Raw genomic sequence first — 22,096 nt, 5'->3', positions numbered from 1 at the left:
CTGTGAGTCCCTCCTTATTGAAAACAACTGTATTTTTGGCATTATGTTATTTCTGGAGAACAAAATAAAATGCATGCCTTTTCACTGTGATGTGACACAACTGCAGACTGGGGTCAGGCAAATAAGAAGCTGAAGGTCCAGGTCTGGATTCAGGGCGCCCCTTCAATGCGAGCTGGGGTGCATGGGCTGGAATTTGAACTGTAACTCGGTGGTCGCTTGGCTGGTTTAGTCAAATTTCTAGAAGAAAGGTGAAAATAAATGTGAAAAGAGTGAAAAAGGGTTGTTACAAGAGGAGATGCGGAGGTATATAAAGCCAAGAGAAAGTAAACGTGGAGGAACAGACATGGAAAAGATGAAGCGGAGAGAAACAAGAAAACTTTGTATTTTTAATACTCTGTATCTGTGGACAAGCATATACGTGCACATACAAGGTACAACCCACCAGATTTTGGCACAGAAGGAGCTGCAGGAGGATGAGAGTAGTTTTGTACATAACTTGAACTCCCCGAGCCACATCCCATCCGTGATCTATTCGCAGCACCGATGGCTCTGCTGGGACCGACCGACCCCACGGAAACCCACGGGCGCTTCTTGCATCTGAGCCGAGACCTTTGAGGTCAGCAGGAGTATTTTTGCTGACTTAACTGAAGTCTCAGGGGCTTCAGATCTGTAACTAAATACACAAGCTACCAGCAGCTGCCTCAAGGCATGAGGATTTGTGCTATTGCTGGGTAAACCTAAAGCATGAAAGAACCCAATTTGGAGGCTGTAGTACAGATCACTGCCAGCATTTACTAGATTAAGACTCGATTCAGACATAAAAGCCAGCAGTTCTGTCTGCTGTATCCCCCTAGACCTTCTTTGTAGCATTTCTATCGCACTCCTGCATGCAGATTACAACACAAGGTGTGCCTGTTCTGAAACAAAATCAAGAACAGCGGCAGTGTTAATGTGCCCTAAAGGGACTATATGCAAGTGTGAGGATAATGATGAGCAAAGCAAGAACCGTTACCAAATATTGGAGTCATGGTACGAGGGATATAAAGGAAACATGTTGCCGTAATTCTCGGTTTATTCTACAGTTATCCTTCTTAGACTCCATCCTTGAGTCAACTTAAATTAGGCTAATTAGAGTATGAAGTATACAGTGCTCCATTTCGGGGATGAACCACCTGATAATCAGTATAGTATATAACATTCAAAACAATTATTTGACTGAACGGCTCCTCTCTTTCAATGTTTTAAGGACACCTTCTCCTTCCTCTTTCTCGCAGTTGATCTCAGCAATATTATATTGCTAATGGAAAAGGAAATACATCTCTCATGAAGGAAAAACTGTATTCATAGCAGCTGCTGAGAAGGAGTGTGGACGGGATTAGAAACACAAAGGGACTGTACGGGAGGATTCCTTCAGAAAGTCACTTGGGGTCTAAGTAATAATCCTATAACCACTGCAAACAGTGAGTGTTTTGCTCAGCACTGCTGTTGCTCTACCAGCTGGGGGAATGTCACAAATATGCAGCTTAGACTTTGTTTGTTTGTTTGTTTTTTAATAATAGAAACTGCATGTAGTAGGGAATGTAATCTCAAAGTGTTTACTTATCTAAGAAGTGCCTGTGTTCTATAAAGTAGATGTGTGGGGGCAATGAGTTTGCATTTAGCGTGTGCAGCTGAATCTGCACTCTGGGTTCACCCTGGTAGGTTTTTTGTTCACTCAACACTCCTCCCTGGCTCTTCTGCCTTTCTCCACCAGCACGTGTTGGTGTGAGAGATGCTTGTTCCAACTCACTTCTCAACAGACAGCAGAGCCCAACAGACAGTGTGATGCCCAATGTGTCCTCTCATAAGGAATTTATAAATGAGTATTCGCTCAGATACTGATCCTGTAGCAAAGACTTTTCAGGGACTTTACCCAGATGTGATAATGCATGAACTTCTTTCAGTTCCTTGCAGAGTTGATGAGACGGATCTTTGCCTTGCACCCGCTGCTTGAGTTTCAGATTATAAAAGAGCTTTTCTACTAATTTAGTCTTTAAGGAAATGGAAAGGCTGAATAAGTCGCAAGTAAACTGCAAGTTCAGACTGTCTCCTAGTCAGTTAAAGTGGATGGATTTTGTATTTTTGGATGCCACCCTCAAGTGTTACAGAAATATTAAGGATTACAGAAAGAACAAATATGGGGTTCTTGCTATTGAAAACTCTTATTCTTCTACTTTTAGTTTTCCCTCTTTCAATTTCTTAATAGCTGTGGGGGTTCATTCCAAATGATTCTGGGAGTCCAGGCTTAAAAGAAATATTATCTAAACCCTGCAATACGTAATGTAAAATTTTGGCTGTTAGTCACAACTATGGATTGAGGAGTTAATGAGACGAAGGTGTATACTGAACTGGAGTTATTTAGTGCATGAGTTTGCTTTCTTCCATCTTGGAACATCTTGTTACTGCTCTGATAATTTGAGCTCAATAATAACGGTTTTGCCACCTAAGTGGCCCAGTTAATGAAATCAGCCAAGGCAGAGGCAAGTGGAGCTTCTGGTAGCCCGTGCAAGAGCCCTTGAGCCGCCTCACGTTTCAATAACCCAGCCAGGGGATTTGGGAACCCCTCAGTAATATCTGGGCTAAAACATGAGGTTTTTCTCTGAAAGCAGGATGAGCTGGAGCTCAGTGCAGTAGCAGCTCATGGCAGCTTCTGAGAACATCAGGAGTTCACAGTGTTTATCTTTGCTGGAGGCAGAATGTTAGCGGGTTGTAAATTCAGATTGGGTTTCCTCTCGGCTTGGAAGACAAATCCAGATTCTCTGTGTTGTGTAGTTCTTTTATTTATCTATTTATCTAGCTATTTTTTTCCCTCCTGCCTTTCCTGTAATCCCCCCACTAGAACTATTAATACCCAGTTCTGGAGGAAACACGTTTGCTATGAGATGTATTAGGTTAAATTATTATCTGTGTCACCTAAGTAATGGTATCCAAGCTCCATAGATAGCATCCCTTTTTCCTTTTCTTTTAAAATAGTTAATGGGATACCTGACACCTCGAGAGGACTGGTAATACTGACAAAGAGTTAAGCACAGAAATCAGCCCAAACCAAAGAACTCTGTCGCTGGAACATCCCAAAGCACATTGGATTTATTTTTTGGAAAAAACAAATAAAATACAGCTGACAGCATGCACTTTGTGCCTTGCAGCTGAGCTCTTCAGAGCCTCCTAAGGGTTGTGAAGCACCTACTCCTGTGGCAATCAAAGACAGCTGATTTTCCTAGTGTCTCAGGGAATTACAGTTATGTAAGAAACACTACAAAAGAACAGCCTCGGAGCAGTTTTGGATCCCAGGATTCCTCGCTGGCAATGGAAAGAATTTATATAATTTTGATGGACAGTGAAGTCACCAAAATATGCATTTTTGTGGAAGCTGAATTTAGTCCAATTCAGCTGACAGAGCAGGTTTCAGAAATACTGACATCCGGCTCAGCTGCTTGCAGAATTACACCTGTATTCAGAAGCTTGCTCATTCTGCTTTGGAGATGGGTGGGGATTTGATTACTGCATTTTCAAAGCAAAATATTTCTATTTGGGGGGGGTTGACATGGTGTTTTTTTCAAAGTCGTTTCACGCAGAGCAGCATTCTAATAAGTGAAAGGAAAAGGGGAAGGAGAGAAGAGCAAGGACTAAATACCTGGAGATGAGCTGTTTTGACATTTGAAAGGGTGTTTAGCCTATTTTACAGAGGCTGTTTCCTGCAGGCCTTTTTTGGATACTCCATGAGAAACAAAATGCCTGAAGGAGAAAGGATGCTCTGAGGAGCAAGATCTTCACTTTTACTGACGATCAGACCGTGTTCTAAGTCTAGAAATCCAAGAAAACAAAATTCTTGCATGGCTGGCCCCTTGGACTAACAAAATGTGAAATGCCACCTTTAATGGTAATTTGTTACCCAATACATTTACTATATAAATTCCCCAGATGATGAGTTTCTTTTGCTGCTCACCTGTGCATATGGTTTGTAAATGAAAACCTGTCTAGCAAAGAGGCGCCCACTGGTACCTGATCCCCTGTATTCCCTTAGCAGAGCCAGAGCTGCTTAATTACACCCTGTTTGTGTATTTTGCAAATTAAAGGAGCATATTTGAAAGGTTGACACGGCCGACCAGGTCATACCCTTCTGCTCTGCTTTTGGCTTTTCAGCTAAGGCCAGCGACAGGGCTTTTAATGAATAGTGTTTGCCAGGCAGATGTCTGTCCATTCAGAGCTGCAGTGAGATCTAGCAACTCATTTTACATAGAAAGATGAAAGGAAAAAGATTTACTTAATAAAACAAATCTTGCTTAATTGCTGGGGTTAGTCTCCTGCCTGGGTTTTATGGGTTCCTGCAGCTGGCTTTAATCTCCTGATTTATTCAGAGAACAAAGAAGGAAAGGAGTGAACTTAAATCATGGCAGGAAGAAGCTGATATTTTTTTGGCAGAACTCGGGGAGGTTAGAGAATTACTGTAAAGTGCAGCCCAGAAACGGGCCACCAGGAGAGGCTCCCTGGGTTTGGGGAGAGACAGTAAAATAACTCGGTACAATGTGACCTTTACAGTCAGTCATGATAAGGGCTTCTACTAGTCTGGGCAACTAAAGGAGGATTAGAGTTTCAAGACACACTGAGGCTCCAGAGAAGACTGACCAAAAGGGGTCAGTATTTGTTAAGTTGAGACACCAATTTGAGAAATATAAACAGGCGAGGATCTGCATGTGGAAAGGCAGAGGATTCCGCACCAGCATCCTCTCCCTGGCCCAGGTACCAGGTGCCCACGCTCGGCTCCTGTGACCCAGCGACCGCCCTACGGATGAGCCCATCCCCCCACTTAGGCTGAACCTGCATCTGTCTCTAATATTTATGTTTCAAATACTTCCTAAAGGAAGAAAAGTCTTCCGGCACAGCAGCTTGGACAACAGATGTGAGCTGAAGAGACTGTGTGCACAAAGCAGCGGTCACTGCTCAAACCAGATCAAAGTGCAGTGTGGCATTTATGAGGAGCGTAGAAGATGCAGAGCTAAGTATAACCCTCTGAAAACAAACAGCCTAACAGGAACCAGAAGGTTTAGTGTCTGGAAAAATATTCCAGATATTATGAAACTTACTGCTTATAGGAATTTAGTATTAGCCTCCCCGTAATTTCTCTTCCTTTGCTGATAGACTCTTTATCTGTATCACAGCATGGCCAGGCACTGCAGCCCCGCTTGGATCTGTGCTTTGAGGACGACTTTCTCTAGAATAAGAGGTTAGGATACATCAGCAAAATCATACAGCATGTGAAGAACTGTGTGGAGTGCTCAGCAATCTGCCCTTTCTATAGCACTGCTGCAGGTGGTAGAACCTTCCATGGCTGTAGCAGTTATGCAAAATTTAAATTAAATAGGAAACTATAATTTGAGCTCCTGAATTCATAAATCACATCTTCAGCTCTGGTTATTGCTGATTCAATCGCTTTTCAGTTACTGTCTTTATCAGCTGTGTTAGTGTTATGTCTAAATACTGCTGAGATTTCTTGTCATTTGAAGATGGTGGAAGGAAACAGCAAGATTTTTATCTGTAGTTGATCAGAATGTATTAGTTAGAAGCATCATTTCTACGTTTGACATGTTAGATGAGGTTCTAAATGGAAATATTTATATACAAGTGAAAGCTTTGATTTCAAAATGAAATATTTGCTTGGAAATTGCACATTCAGAAAAAATGCGTTTGCTGTGAGATTGTGTAAGTAAGTATTTGTACTTGGCCTTGACAAAAGTTAAGTAATGATTTCTAGGTAAGCTGCTGGAGGTTGTTTCTGTAACGTCTTTGAGATGCTGCTTGTTCTGCATGCCGGCAAAATGTTTTACTTCTCCGTTTGAGAGATTTAAAGAGAAATGGTTGTTTTGAGACAAAGAGATGAGGCCGAGATTTGCAGAGATTTCTTGTGCTGTGAATTAATCACAATGGAAACGCATTCAACTTCCAATCACTGTTCTGGCTGCCATGTGTTCATAAAGCTTCCAAACCCAGTTGAGATGGAGTCCCCTGTGCAGGGGGGATTGGAGCTGACCTCTGGTATTCTGCGTTCTTAAAGATGGACTTTCTTTCTCCTTTCATCTCTATTGCAACGTCTGCTTTTGTCACAAGATCAGCACACAGACAAACTCAAAAAATTAGGGGCTGCCCATAGGTATCATGCATGTGTAGGCGGCTCATTTAACCAGGTCTGTGTTTGGATCTAGATAAAGAGAAGTGTGATTTGGTGGGTAAATACAGGAGACTGTCAAGCAGTTTGGCTCCAGTTCCTTGGTCTCGGGGTTTATTGAGGTAGTATAACTTACACATTTTTATGTACAAAGTTGGCGCTATTGATTTAAAAAATTAATATTTAATCACAGGCATACAACAAGGTCAACGAATCTTTGGTAAGGAATTAAATAGACTTTTCCCTGCTAGCACTCAAACACTAAGTAAATAAAAATTTAAGTGAAAACATTTGTTGCATATGCGTGCAGGCTGCATTTAAAAATGTATGGGGCTCAGTACTGTCTGACTGAATTCTGATTCATCCATTGACCTTGTTACATAAACCTCTATGCCCTTTTTAGAGGGAGAGTTGCAAATTGTGCTTCTGCATATTTATTTAGGAAGTTGAGTCTTCTGGGTGTTCATACCCTAATTCCAGTGCTAAGTGCAATCACAACATTGATTTTTCTCACTAAACATAACCCAGTTTACCCCGGGATGGAATTTTTTTTTTTTAATGGACTTTATATAATGACATATGTGAAAACCACTCAACTTAATGCCCCATACTGTAGTTAATTAACAAAATGGCATTATAGCCATGGTCTTTCATCCTCTGGCAACATATTTTACCACTAACCTTGGCCATACAGAATGTATGTCCTAATTAATAGGAGCCCAGGTATTGACTATGTCAGGCTATGTGGTGGAAAGGGCAATTTGCAGCTGCTGATGAAGTTGTAATTCTGTTCGAAATGCAAACATGAGGAACCTCATTCTGACTGGTGTTACGCCATTTCAGAGCCCATCTCAAGGAACTGCTGAACAAAGTAACAGATTTGGTTCTCCCTTTCCTTTATGTTTTCCTTTCTGAGTAATTGAGCTGAAGGCATTAGAGATGGACCACGTTTGCGCTTGTGTTACTAGAGTGAGACAGTGATCTGTGAAGCTCCGTGCTGGTTTGTGTTACAAAGGAGAGAATTAAGCACTTAAATGTTTATACTGAGAAAAGAAAAGAAGTTTTGTCAGTGCCTTAAATTGAGTTTTGTCTCACTGTTGAAAAACTGCAATGAGAGACAAGTACTCTCAATCATGCATGGCTACATTTGTAAAGTGTTTTAGTGTCTAAAGATGCAAAAAGACCAGATTTTCCAGGAACTTTGGTGCTAAGTCTTCATAAATGTCAAGAAGATATCGACATGTTGTTAGATGATGATTTCTGCTCAATAACTAACATTTTGTGTTGCATAAGTATTTTAGAAATACACATTTTTCACCGTGCTTCAGCCCGGTGGCTCTGGTGCAGCTGTTCTGGTGAGCAGAGCCTGATGGTGATGGCTGAGCAGCCCTTTGCCTTCTCCACCCGATGCCGAGGCCAAACTGCTCACATCGCCCTGTAATTCTGCCTGGCATCCCGCTCCCCAAGGACTCCGCAGCTTCTGTGAGTCCTGGGTCCGGGCAAAGTTCGTCCCTCAGTGTCTTTTGAGGAGAAATGCTCTATCTCAATTTCACAGTCCTGGTGCTCTGTAATAGAACTGAACATCAGCGCTTTAATGTTCTGCACCCAAATGTCTTTGCTGGAAGTTCTTTATACGAATGCTCCTTAATTAAACAAGTGCTCTTTAATGAACCCTCCATACAGTTATTGCTGATGTTATTAGCATCACTAGATAAATACAGTTAACTTTTCCTTGGGACGTAACAACTAACAGCCGTAGAAACTTGCGTCCTGTAAGAACATCTCCGCGTGACAAAGTCTTGTCTTAACCAACAGCTGCATTCCCTCCAGGCCATGATTGCAAACAGAAATTTCCTTGGGAATCAGTCACAAAGAGGGAATTGTCAGGCAGAAGAGCAACAACCTGTCCACTGTCTAGAAGAATATCATACAGAATAAAAATGGGTTATTTAAAAGGCTCCGGTGAAACATTCCTCTGCGCAATGATGAAGCACAAGTTTGTCTGAACAGAACCTTCCACAGTCTTCTGTGTTGGGCCAGATTTATCTTTGGGAGAAATTATTGCCAGAATAGGGAAAAGAACCTGGAGCGCAGGTTTTCCTACAGGTTCAATCTTAATCATGACTCCAGCCTGCTGGTGGCAGAACAGATACATGCACAGTTGGCTGGTTCCGTCCAAAAAAAGTGATATGTTGCCTTAGATCTACATTCATTATACCACACTTATTAATATTTAGTGATGGATTAGAAACTTATCTAGTACTTACCTTAAACCTGACATATTGAGATTTCCATGCCTGAGCTACATTCGGAAGATCGCAGTCCTGAATGACTCTTTTGTAAACTTTTGACAATTGCTGTTTCCAACAGAGCAAAGGTGAAGAAAGGTGTAAACATTCTCAGTGCAAAGACAAGTGACCCCCGGCAGTGGGACGTGAAACAAGAGGTGGGGAATGGTGGAAAGCATTCGACCACAACAGTTATTTGTCAGAGGATAGCACCAAGTTCAAGGAACAGGTATGAAACCTCATCTTCTCGGCACATTAAACTCATTTATATCCATGATACCATTCATTGGTTGAAAGACTAAGGGCTCATATTTCCGCTACTCATAGCTATTAAACCTGTAGCCTGGAAATCTGGAGACACTTATGTTAACTACGGTACCATCTGCTGATCTATAACCGGGCATCTCAGTTTCCAGGTAATAAAATTCATCAGTTTAAATTAAAAAATGAATAGAATAGGCCTACTTTGGCAGGGGGGCGGTGGGGGAGTGTCATTTTGGCATGAATATCCTTAATTTTAAAGGTTTTTTACCGAACATAATTTTTTGGCTTGATAGTTTTGACCTTGTTTCTCTGAACATATCGCAGCCTCTGTGGTTGGTTCATCAAGCAAGCAATGAATTCTCGCACAGCGAACCGCTGTAACTTGGATTGCATTGTACAAGCACTGGTACGGGATAATTCAAACCTTTCCGTGTTTAGTGTCTTGTATGTAATACGGAAGAATCCCCTTTTGCAAACAGTTGCTTCTTTCAGAACTGGATGTTCCTGTGCTAAACCCCGCTATGGTAACTGTCAGAGGCAAACCAGTGCGCTCCAGGGAGCACTGGTGCGAACTGGACCGACAGCGCCTGCTCTCCCGTTAATGTGTTTTTACTCAGGCTTGGTCTAGTTGTTCCATAGACATAAAAGCAGTGTTTTTTCCAGGGCAGTTGTCTTCTGCAGCACATAGTAAAGTCGTATATTGCTGCTTTCAGTGGGAATTATTTTGCTCCTGCTGCGTATAGCCCTAATGAATTGTCAGAGCCCGGTCGTTGTACAGATCTCAGCATCGCTTCCCCAGCTCTGCGCTTGTTCTTACCCTCAAACCTGGGCTCACTGAAGAGTATCGTAAAACCTTCACTGGATGCTGGGTTGGTTATTGCTTTCCCATGCAGGCAGTTTGTACTGTCTTCAGGCACAGAAAACCTGAGCAGATTTTAACATTTATATTCTGTTCCCAGAGTGCCTGGGAAATATTAGACTTCTGTAAAGTGTGGATATTTCTCTTGTTATGAGCAGGTCACTGATTCAGTGTATTTACACTCGATATCATTGCGGCTCGTGAGATTTTCAGGGGAGAGTTGGGGGTGAGGCAAGGAAAAGGAAAAATATATCATTTGAGCCTTCCTAGAAATAAAAAACCAAAACTGTTTGAAAGGGAAGACGTGGCTTTAGAACAGCGTATAACTCTGAGTGTATTCGCAACTGCAGAACTATAATAGTCAGGTTATCAAACCCCCAAATTGAATCTTCTCAATCCAATTTGCATAAAGTCTAATTAACCCATAAAAATATTTTTAGCACTAATTATGCAAATAAAACTCAATGCTTTAATTAATGCCTCTTTCATTTGTGTGTGTAAATAGTTGTTGTCTTCTGAAAGCGTGATGAGCCTGGGTTTGAATGGAATGTTTGTGTACGAGGAAGAGCTGGGGAGGGAAACCTGGGCATGTATGTGCTGGGGTCCCAGTGGGAAAGCACACGGTGTAATGGGCATTACAGTTACTGAGATTCTAAGTGTCATTTGGAGCCCTCTGTGCAGAACACAAATATTCTATTAAGCTAATTTAATTTGGTTGAGAATTGCAAGTCCCTAATGGGATATTTCTGTGCTGCCACCAGCTTTTTCAGGCTAGTTCGGCAGTGCCGTTCGTTTGGGTGATGTGCAGCTCTGCACCAAGGGCAGCGTAGATATGGGTATCATTCTGGACTTCCAGCGCCAACACGGGCCCATCTTCTCCAGCAGCAAACTTGGCCAGCTCATACATACATTGGTTAATTTAAACAGTGAGAGGCGTTTTCCACTGTCTTTGCAAAAGAGCTTCTGAAAAGCAAGTAAATGGAAGTTTGTAGTTCTTGAATGCTTTATGGAAGTTCACGCAGCTCGGCAAGAAGATGACAGGATGTTATTTTTCTTTGCACAAGCAGCTGTTCCTCGCACAGCTCAGAGAATTGCCTGGCAGGAAAGGAGGATAAAGGGTCTTCTAGAGTGGTGCTGTATTCCTCTGGGCTGCAACCAACAGGAGAGATTTGGCTCTCCCCTTGGAATGTCACTTGTCCCCAGTTGGTTGTGAAGTCAGAATATTACTTAAATTCATAAAAGATGCTTAGTCTGTTGGAATGCTGCCTCCTACGAACTATTTTGTGGTAGCCAGATAACCCTGCATCGAAGACTCCTTCTGGTCCTAATGGGGAGAGTGATGTGCTGAGTTGTTAAGCACATGAACGGGAAATTCTGACCTTTATGTGCCTCTGTTTACTCAGAGCTCCTCCAGACATACCATGGAGAATCATTGCCCTTCTTCCCCTTCATGTCCCTGGAAACACATGCCCATACTCAATGAAACCACTAATTTTCGTTGCCATGTTGCTTCTGTCATTAGTGTATGGATAGAATTATGTTGTAAGTGCTTTAAAACAAATAATTTGTATCTGAATGCAACACCACTTAACAACTAATACCCCTTTCATGTGATATAAATAACAAAAAACAAGGGACATATTTTAGATATGTCACATCAGTAATTATTTATCATTACATTTTGAGAATGTGAGTGGCTCACACATTTTGACTTTTTAAAGTAATATTTATTATCTTTGAATTTGATCTGCTAAAGCCAAGAGCCATAGCTTCTTAACTTAGATTTATTTAGAAATACTTCATCACTATAGGAAGTAACTGAAAACAGCTTGAAATCAGCAATGTTTGTGTGCCTCATAATGCAATTTATGCTGAGATTCAAGCAGCTATTGATGAGGATGACAACAGTGTTGATTGGTGAAAACAAGTCTTAGGTTCCTGCTTGGTCGCTTGTTTTCCCTTGTTTCTGGAGGAAAGCCGGTAGGTTTGAAATAGGTCCTCAGGGTAGATGAGGAGATATTTTTGGTAACTATTATAACCATTTCCATGCCTTAGTCTTGCCTCTGTTTGGTTCCAGCCTAAGGTTTGCATGGTTGATTTATGATGTACCACATCTACGCTGAGAACAGCTTCAGTCAAAGGGCTCGTATTTGCTGTGTAGTTTATTCTGGATTGCCAACCCAGGTATAGGAGCTGTTCCAAGACAGAGCAAGGGTTATTTTTAACCTAAGCAATTTTTAATTTTATTTTTTAATAGCATATCTCCATCAGCTGGTATGTTGTCAGCTGTGGGGATGAGAAAGACGGATTAAAGGTAGGAGCAAGGAGTTGCTTAAACTGGCTTCTGTGCCAAAGCCCAGAGCATCCTGTAACTGCTGTGTCAAGAACTGAGCAGTGACTGGGGCTAATCTAGGCCTAAGTCCTCTTGCTCCGTCAGACCTAGAAGTGGGCTGGAACAAGCTGCCTCTGGTCTGTTCTTCGGCTGATGTTTCTGCCCGTGGATCTTGTACTTTATTTGCGGAGGAATGGAGTCACCTGGTGCTTTTGATTTCTGTCAACCGGACAGAGAAGCTGAGTGTGGGAGAACAGAGAGACATTTAGAAAAACTGACATAATGGAAAACTGCTGTGATGTAGCACTTTATCCTCTTGGCCTTGAACCTTTTGAGAGGCCTGTGGGCTTACAGCTCTCCAGCCATCTGTCTGATAAAGAGGCAGACTGGGGCAGAGTGCTTCCAGATGTTGGGTTTATGTTTCAGACTGTGTCACAGTCACTTATTCCCCCTGCCACACACGCACACAGTATTTTAGTTGTTTAGTTTGTGTTTTCTTTGCGGTGTTGCTTTTTGTTAGTTCGCTTGTTTTTATTTAACACCGTCAGGATATCATCGCATTCAAATAGAAACAGCTTATGATGTTACCAGGTTGTGTTTCATATCATTTGGGCATGGAGGAAAGCAGCAAAGCTGTTACTGTTCTGTGCAGGTCCTTCCTCTGTCTGGCAGCACCATATGCTACCAAGGGATGTCAGTGAAGTTAATTCTCTTGTGATTGAAAAAATAAAAGTAAAGCGTGTATGTACAACACGCCTGAAACCTGAAATTCTGTAAGCTGCGTGGTGTGTGTATCTGGCTATACCTGAAAACAGTCTGTGCCCAATGTATGGACACAAAGAAGAGTCTTCACACATTATGAGCAGGGTGTTATTAATATTTTTAGAATCTGGGTCATCTTCCCCTGGCACAGTTCTGGGTCATTATGGTTTGTGGAGCTCAGCAGAGCGGCGGCGGTGCCTGCTGACCTCAATACCCCGCAGTCTGGGCAGAGAGCACCGTTCTCACAGGGACTCGGAGCTTTGGTGCTCGAGGGTCGGGATTTTTTACTACGGTTGTTTATCCTCCTGACAGATGATTGAGGCAGGATCAGAGCCGAGGTGGCACGTGGCACTACTGTAGTAGTGGTTGCTCATGAAGTTGTATATGGTTCATTGTGCTCATCACCTTGTGGCGCACTCTGAAGAATTTCCTGTCTTCAGGAGGTCACATCTGTGTGTGCAGAAACTGATTTGTACAAAGTATAGAGATACTTTGGGAAGAACACGTCAGCAGTGGACTTTTTTTTACTATTGAACCCCAAAAGAGAAACTAATTCTATTTGTTTATGAGAAGGTCACATATGAACAAGCATTACGGCCTCCTGAGTGTTTTGTTTTAAGCATCATGCATATTTTGGTGCAAATTAGGTGCAGTCGTTTAGGCTACTGGCAAATTACCAGTGCAGCCCTCAGAGCTTCCAAGGCAAGTCATTCCCATGATGTGCATCTGTCTGCTTAAAATGGCACGTGGGAATGTATGCATGTAGCTGTCAATGGCAGTATAGGGAATAATATAGCTAAGACTTCACCTACTGCTTTAAAGATCCTTTCCCTCCACCCTTTCTCATCTGATTTCCCAAATAATTTATCTCTGCCTGCTGTCTTCACGTTTTAAGATTTCTCTTTATGTTAGGATGCGTGTTTCAGGTCAAATTAAGGCACAGATGTCTCCAGCATACACTGTAGGTGCCAAAGATACACTGGACATCTGCACATATGGCGGAGGATCAGCCAGCTGTGCCTTGTAACAATATCTTTTCTAGGGCACAGAAGACCAGGGTTAGAGGGTTGCTTCCCCAAGGAGCCTTTCATATGGCTTCTCTTTTGTTGCTTTGAATGTCAGGAGTGTTTATCAAAGGCCTGAGCTGGGAGGGGGAAGGACGGAGGATGCGTTTGTGGCTCTTTGAGGAGCGGTGGACGCTCCGCTGCCGTTGTCTGGCTCTCTGTGTCGGCCGCCGCGTCCAAGCAAGTGTCCGCACAAACTGTCTGGAGAGGGAACGTTTGTTTCTTACACCTCCTGTCTCGCGGGGTGCGCGAGGGAGCCGGGCAACTTGTTGGGCCTTGTAAATCCTGAGTGGTTTCGACTTAATGGGCAGCCCTCCCTTGCATTAAGGAAAAGTGAATTCCATGGGAGCCCTCATGGACAAGCACTCTCACTCAGTCTGAAGGACCCTTTCTTTTCAATACTTTGCATAATGCAAGTTCAGAAAGATCAAATTTGAGACAACTGTGGCAATTGTCATGGCAACAACATATGTCTCTCTAGTTTTCATTGAGCACCTACCACTGCAAGGCCCTGATCCATAACTGGAGCGTTGGCCCTACCATAATCCAAATAAACAACAACACTATTTATTATCAGCCAATTGTTTCAATAGAAATGTTTGTTTAACCTGTCATCAGTGTAAATACTGCTTTCTGACAGATAAAACTAAGTCAGAAAACCAACAGAGTCTGCACAAGTGTTGTGGGAGATACTAAACAGAAAGTATTTCCTTTCTTATCAGGTATGTCGTGATGTTCTCTCTCCTGTTTGAAATTCAAAGCAAGATATAATCTAAGATGAGCTTTTTGAAAGCCTGTTGTTAGGCACTATCGAAATGAATTTTCCTGTTGGATTTCAACAGAAGCAGTGTTAGACTCAGTCCTGACTGTTCAAAAAGTACATTAGTATTTATAGATAACTTAAAATAGTGTTAGCCAAGCAGTAGGACATGCCCATGAGTTTTCTCTCCAAGAAAAGAAATTAATTGAGATGAGATAACGAATGCATGAAAAGAGATCTGTTCATGTTCGCTACAAAAGTTGCGGAGTTGCTGCGCCTGTTGAGAAGCAGAGAGGCTGAAGCACCAAGAGAAGGGTCATTCTTCACATATTTCTTGCCCAAATGAAAGCATCAAATTTGTTTGCTCAGCGAGTCTGTATAGTTTGGAAAAGCTTTTTACATGCTTATCAAAACCAAATGCTGGAAGCTTAGCCAATGCGCCGAAACCCAGCCCTGCTGAGAAAGCTGTCTTGCTGTCAGTGTCTTCCCTGCTTTCCAGTCAGGTCGGATATATTGTTTTAGCTCATTATTATTTAAGCAGAGCAGAGCCCCACACATATTAAATTGAATAGGATGTGCAATCACGGCACGATGGGACAGCAGCTTTACGTCCATTCCAAATTGATAGACATGTTCAGTAATAACTGTAATTCCTGATGTCAAGGGTGAGATTATTTTTTGATATCTGACAAACTATGTCGTTTCTCAGAGCAGCTGGAAAACGTGCAGTCTGCTTTTCAGCCTTTGGCGTGTGTCTGAGCGCATGTGTTGTGGAGCCCCTGGAATACGCAGTGGGACAGCCTGGCTGTCCCGCTTGCACCTTCTGCCCAAAGCTGCTGCGTTCTTGCCTCTTGCACACCGCGCTCCCTATAGCTTTCCATTTTAACAAGCTGTAATTCATAGCTCAGTTATCTGTGAAAATCCCCTGATACAGCACATTCATGGACTGCTACTTATGTTAATTTTTTCTCTTTGCACTTTAAATCATGAGCTTAATTTGGGGGGGGGGTCAGCTCTCATGCGCGGCAGTTGGGGTGTTTGAGCAGCTATTGTCACGTAGCCGTCCTTGGGATCGGGAGGCACTGCGAGATAAAAGAGACAAAGAATGCAGAATTGGGGGGGAGGAATTTGTGCATGTGTATTTTTTCTCACACCGTCTTTGAAGCAGAAACATCTGCTGAAAGCCATAAACAGCTGAGTTCAGCAATACCACATCGTGCTGCCAAGCAACTCTGCTTTCCGCTGTAACTTTACAGCAGAGGAAATAAATCAGGCAGGCAGTAAAGAATGAAGAAAATTTAGGAAAAAGCACCAAAAGCCAAACCTTTCTAGAATAAAGTGAATAAGATCTTTGTTAGTATTCGGCGGAGCAAATTGAAATATGTTTCTTACACACATAAGCTCTCTATACCATTGCTGCTTGAGGAATTTTGTAATAACAAAACTCCTCTGAAGTCAAAATGCTTAAAACTGGTCAGGGGAGACCTCTGGAAAATAGGCTGCAGTCTCATAAAAGAGAATTAGATGATTTTAACCATTTTTCTCATCTCATGCTTTTGTTAGATCAGTAGCAGCTAACCAAATGACGGCAGTAAAGCATCACCGTTTATCTGAGACCTTTACATTTCCTTAGGCAAAGTACAATACATTAGACAGGTGATCCATTGGTTTCTGCACTGGCTGACTGTGATTTACTTTTACACTCAAAATTACTTTAGTTTGACTTACTGCCTACTTAAAATACAGATAAAAATCTCTTTTCTGTTTCTTTCTTTTGTTGTTATGTAGTGATGGTGACTGCTCCATGAGACAGGTGGAAAATTAATATATAAATGCTAAGTCTTTGTTGTAAGTCTTACAGGTTAAGCAAGGTTGGTAAGAAAAGCAGCACAGCTGATGGTGGCTGTGGCCTGGGAGGACTTTACGGCGTGTTGCTGGAGCTGCGGGCAGAGCTGTCCCCCCACTCACCACTCCCGCTGTCACTTTGCTCCCATCATTAAGTTCTATTCCCAGGCGACCTGTGTATGTAATTAAGTAGGTGACGTTATTAGCATACCTGCGGTGAGGGATGGTTTAACACACTCCTGCTGCCTTCTTTGTTCAGAGACCGCATGTCTGTCTTCTGCTGTACCTCTCACCAGAGTTAAATGATACAAAGACAGAACTCTGCTATTTTTTGCATGCTGCATTTTTTTCCCTCCCTTTTTAATACTCAGAATTAGTCTAAATGTATTTCATTAGCCTCTGCCATTATATCAATTGCATACCCTCCAGATGGAAATAGTTGTAATGGAAAAATAATTTTATAAGCACATTAAAATTATCACATAAAATCACGCATGTGATTGATACAGCGGGTTAGAGAGGAAACTGAGTCTTCATAAACAGTTGGCAGACCGAACCGTTGTGTCATTAGCACCAGCCTTACATTGGTTTAGCTTTCTGTATAATTCAAACTGGACTTAGCGCAGCTCAGTAAAACCAAGGGCTTCTCACATTCTGTTACGATGGATTCCACCCAATTCCCCCTGCACATTTTAGGTAGTAGGTAGAGATAATACATTCTTTTACAAGCTGAGAAAGTAAAAATCTTTGCTTGTTATAGACAAAGCAACTCCCGTAATCTAGAAAACTACCTGGCATCAAAGATCATTTCAGGTCTCGACACACACAAGAAAGGGTAGTTACTCCATTGGCTTCTATAAGTCGTCACTTGCAAGTCATAATTCAGCTACAATTCAGGCTGCAGGGAGACCTCTGGTATTTCACGTCCTGGGAATGAGGAAAGATCTTGTTTTTCGTCACTGTCACTTCATGAGAATATCAGCAAACACTGACTCTTTTTTGCCTTTGATCTGTGCAGCCACCCAGCTCAGTAAACTAGATAATCCATGTGTGTACCTGCATACATGATGGTAATTATTACGAAAGGAGTTTTAAGTAGCACCCCATTGATTTTTGGTTCCGATGCTGCAAATTAATGGACTGAGCATGCACTCTTTGTAATCACACTAGTAGAAATTCAATAATGACTCTGCCATAGTGCTTGAGTGACCTTAGCTACTGAATTCACTCCTGTTTCGACTAGTTTTTATGAGACTGGCATATTTACCAATGCCATCGGATGGCGTAACACAAGGTGCCCTGTCGAGCAAAGCGTTACCGATGGACCAACTAACAAGAGTTTTACTGTTTCTATCTGTTCTCTTACCCAAAATAGTTTACAGCTTCTGTGTGCAGTGTGCATTGGAATGTACTAAGCAAAGAAAATGTCCAAGGTATATGATGTGCATGAAGTATTCCATTATAACTGCTGGATTTCAAGCAAATCAGAGCGCAGCAAGTACTGCTGACAATCCCCAAAGGAACAGAATCCCTCTGGTTAGCTTAGCAATTGTTCAGCTAGGTTTAGAGGTCTTAATTGTATTTGATTATCATTTCATATGCCGTTTTTGTCACGTCTGAAAAACTGCGATAGGATGATGGGACTCTCCACTGGGAGATGCTATTTGTCAATTTTTATTTTGAGAAATATTCAGAAATGTAATGAGACTGACTGGGAAGGAATATTTAAAGGCAGATCTCGCTCCTTGCTGCATGTCTCTGGCTCTCTGTACCTGCATAGCTCCACGGTTTGGTTATACCTGCTGTGATTTCCACACAAGGAGCCACTAAACTCCAGTGCCTTACAGATGAACCCTATTTAAATGTGTAGTCAGTACAAGCCGTTCCCAACAGTATCCTTACTGAGAAAAGTGAACCTACAAGTGTCACGGTAAGTGTAGGACATTTGATCCCTAAGAATTGGCTAGAAACTCAGCTTTTGCCAGCGTTACTCCCAGAACCATCCGAGAAGGGGATTGTTGTCATGTTCTGTTAATCAAAGCTCTATGAATGATTTTGACAGGCAGCCTCTCCTGCTCTTTTTCGTATTCCTGGGGCTGGTGGAGTTGCTGAGGTGAGATGAAACACGTAGTCATCAAACATTATATAATTGCCACATCCTTCAGTGATACAAATCAACACTGTGGTCCACATATAAATAAGCTGTGTGGGTTTATTAAAAAAAAATCTCAGAAGGTACCTACAGTCACAGAACAGATTTTCATTTAGAGCAGAACCCAGGACATTCGAGGGCACTGGTTTTTACAGCCCCTGCAGACCATGTTGTGCATAAATAGGGTCCAACTTTATAAATGTTTGAAGAGTGTGAACTCTTCACCATTATCTGCTCCAAGAGGAACACTGATTTCACTCGCTTTGCTTTAAGTGCTGCACCTCGGCAGCTGGTTTTGAAAAGATGTGTCTGTAGCTGGTAACAGAAGAACTTAGGCTTTTATATAGGAGTTAATATCTAACTATTGGGACAGAAAGAAATAACCAGGTTTTGAATTTGGAGCCTGATTCAGCATTCAGTGAAGTTTGGAGAAGATGGATGATTAGCATTGAGTCCTGCTCTCGATGAAAAACCTTTTAACAGCTTGCACATCCTAAATACCTTTAACAACACACGTACAGACACGTGAGCAAGAGAGTCCTTCCAGGCCCTGAGGTTTGGCTGTGACGCACACATTGGATGGACAGACACTTTAACTACCAAAGCGCAGTCAATTATTTGTATTCATCAAGATCTATCATATTTTCTGTGCTTCCAGTTTTGCATTCCCCATGTACCTTAGATGGAGAGAGAACACTTAGTTTCTGTGACACTGTCTCAAGATGAAAACCGCAGCCTATTTGGAGTAAACAGTTGCCTGAAGTATTTGTCAGGCTCTGTTATAGCTCCCTCTGCACTCTGTAAAATTATTCAATATATACAAGCATGAGTTCATTTTGCCAGGAAGTAAGACTATTAATCTTGCCTCCTTTGAAGCCATATCTTTGTAGGCCGTGATGGGTGACTTAACTGTTCAGATTACTTAGATTGTTGGAGACTTCATCCCTTTGTAATGTTAATGACTGCTGAATAGTTCAGTCCTTCGTGAGAAATTTTTATTTTATTTAAGAATATTTTTTCTTTTTCTTATATTTCCCTATATCAAATTTCCTGTATTTCTTATTTTATTAATTCTTTTTTTTTTTCCTGTAATACCTCCCCTCATAGGAGGATTTGGTTTGTGAAGAGTTGATTGTTGCATGCTGTTCTACTCATGAGCCAATTGAATCAGATAATGTGCTGTTTCCTGACTAATGTCAAAGAGTGTGCAGAAAGATCTGTTGTTCCAATGAAGATGTTAGAGGGTTTTGAAGATTCCTTTGTATACAAATTCTTTACATCAAAGTTCTACAGTATGTACCCTACAAGATCTAGAAATGCTGCTACTTAAACACCAATGCATTTAATTAGTAATCACTGAGACCTAATACACTCTTTAGCGTGTTTATTAGAGCTATTCCAGATATACCTGAAGACAGATTCAGTTTTATAGTTGTTGCCAGTTTTTCATCTTCTGTAGGGAAATAGATGGGGTGTTCGTGGGCACTGAAGTGTGCTTCTTGTAGACACATTTTTGTTTCCATTTCTCGATGGGTAAGTGCTGTCATCAGAGTCTAACAGCCAAAATTCTCACCTGTGGCAACACCTGCATGAGGGAGGATGAGCAGAGATGATCGTGAGGGATCGAGGACAAGGAACAGGCAGCTCTCAAACACTCCTCGTGGAGCTCGGTGGAGCTTGCTTGCGGTCTGCCCGCATTCATTGCTTCTCACTGTGCAAATCATGCACTGAACACTGAGAACGCAGAGCTTGGGTCTTCACACCTCAGGGCTTTTCCACAGTTCAGAGCCTAAAATGCTGTACGGATTAGCACTGAACTGTGTGCTAAAGGCAGCAGACCCTGTGTACCTTGTGTCAGCCGTGGGGATTTGAAGAAAAAGAAGAATCAGGGGCTAATTAGCTGGGTCACCAAGTGGTCAGGCTTGGCAGGGCTGAAGGGAGGAGCAGCAGTGGGTAGTTGTGAGTAGGATGGAAGCAAAGAGCTGGTTGTGCAGCCCAAGGCTTTCCTGAGCCTTTAAAAGTTTTCTGTCTGTAATTAAAATCAAGTGTAGATTATGTGAGCATTTCAACTTCAATCTTCCATGTCTCTGTATTACTCTTTCTCAAATATTAATGCTTCTGACTCCAATAGCAGCATCCTCTCAATGATTGTCACACTCTGAGTGATTTAATGACAATAATCATTTCTAGGGAAAAAGATAGTTTAAGTGAATTGAAGTGGTTATTAGATGCGAGGAGAATATGCCAAAAGTTGTTCTCTCTTTGCTAATTAGATGTAATTTAAATTTTAAAAGAAGGTATTGAAATTGCTACTCTTGGAAGGGAATCCAAAACTATAATGGTTGTTCTTTTTCTGAGAGAAGTCACATTTCTCCTTAGAGCTAATACCATAAGGTCCTTTGTGCTGAAAACAGCGTAGTGCTAAGTAAAGAATAGAGATGTAAGTTAATAGATATGCATGCTTCAAATATGAAACTGTATAGTTCACTGTGTACCATTTATGGTTTTGCCTTCCTCCTGTGCATTCCAACCCGCTGGAGTGTGGAAACAGAGTCCCCATATTGCCAGCTGTCAGTGACAGTATTTTGACATTTGTACAAGAGAATATACATATAGACAAACCTAAATCTGTTTCTGTTGAAGTGAAATAAACTGTGATGGTACCTGGAAACGTGGGTTGGCAAGTCTGGAACTCTCAGGCTTTTGCAGAGTTTCCTAGAAGTGTGTGAAGTTAACCTTCAAAGTCGTGGTAGGACTGGTGTCCCTCTGGTCTCTTCTGAAAACTGCTTTCCACATTCATTACTCTGTCTTAGACTTACTGATGTGAGTAGAAATCACCTTCCTAACTTCTAACTCTTCTGAGATATATACTGGAGATAATGGCCATTATTCCTCTGCTTGACATTCCAGGTTAAAAATACCAAATGCGCTCAGCTCGGTCCGCCCTCTAGTTTCAGTCAATTTCTGGGGAGGACATTGATTTGATTAATTACCCGTTTGCAGCAGAAATGTGCTGGAAGTCGCTCGGGTGACCTCCGGATCATGGAACGGCTGATCCACAGGACCTCTCCATCACGAGCGGAGCTTTGGCCTGTGCCAGTCTCAGGGTCCGTAGTGTCAGAAGGGGAAATGGTTAATATCTTGTATCCATAACATTTACTTTCAACCCAGAGCACTTTCTCCTAGGTGCTGCATTGTTGATTAAACCCCAAAGATAAGAACTTGGCTGTTATGTGGGGTGGCCGCAATCTCTGCATTTCACTGCTAAAGCTATGGCAGGCAAGGGAAGGCTATGCTGCTGAGTTTAAGTATACATGTTCTTTAGCTCCCTCCCCCTCACCAAAGCTTAAACGTGCTGCCTAAAAATGTCCTTTACAAGAAAAAAATCTATATTACTGCAGAGCTGGCTGATTTGCTGCTGACCTGCCTGTAAGGACCACGTTACTCAAGTATTCACTTGTCCTTTGAACATGAAAAGACAGACAGGTGGAGCCTGGGGTATTACTTGGTACAAAGCAAACATTTAAAAAGCACAAAGTTTCAGGTCCTTTTTGGTAATGGAAAGTAC

The 22,096-nt window shown here is 42.0% G+C and overlaps 1 protein-coding gene across 2 annotated transcripts in view; it reads left to right on the top strand.

Moving 5' to 3' along the window:
- The window catches only part of TMEM132C (transmembrane protein 132C), a 166,092-nt gene that overhangs the window by 83,587 nt on the left and 60,409 nt on the right, over positions 1-22,096 (top strand). Inside the window, exon 3 of one of the 2 annotated variants that reach the window (XM_082066169.1) lies at positions 8,573-8,719. The exons of the other annotated variant lie outside the window; for it this stretch is intronic. Within the exon in view, the coding sequence (XP_081922295.1) occupies positions 8,573-8,719 (147 nt within the window). The remainder of the gene's footprint in view (positions 1-8,572; positions 8,720-22,096) is intronic. 2 annotated transcript variants of the gene reach the window in all.

This window comes from Streptopelia decaocto (assembly GCF_964273445.1).
Source record: "Streptopelia decaocto genome assembly, chromosome: 15".
NCBI lineage: Eukaryota > Metazoa > Chordata > Aves > Columbiformes > Columbidae > Streptopelia > Streptopelia decaocto.
The sequence above is the reverse complement of the archived record's forward strand: the minus strand, read 5'-3'. Positions and strand labels throughout refer to the sequence as shown.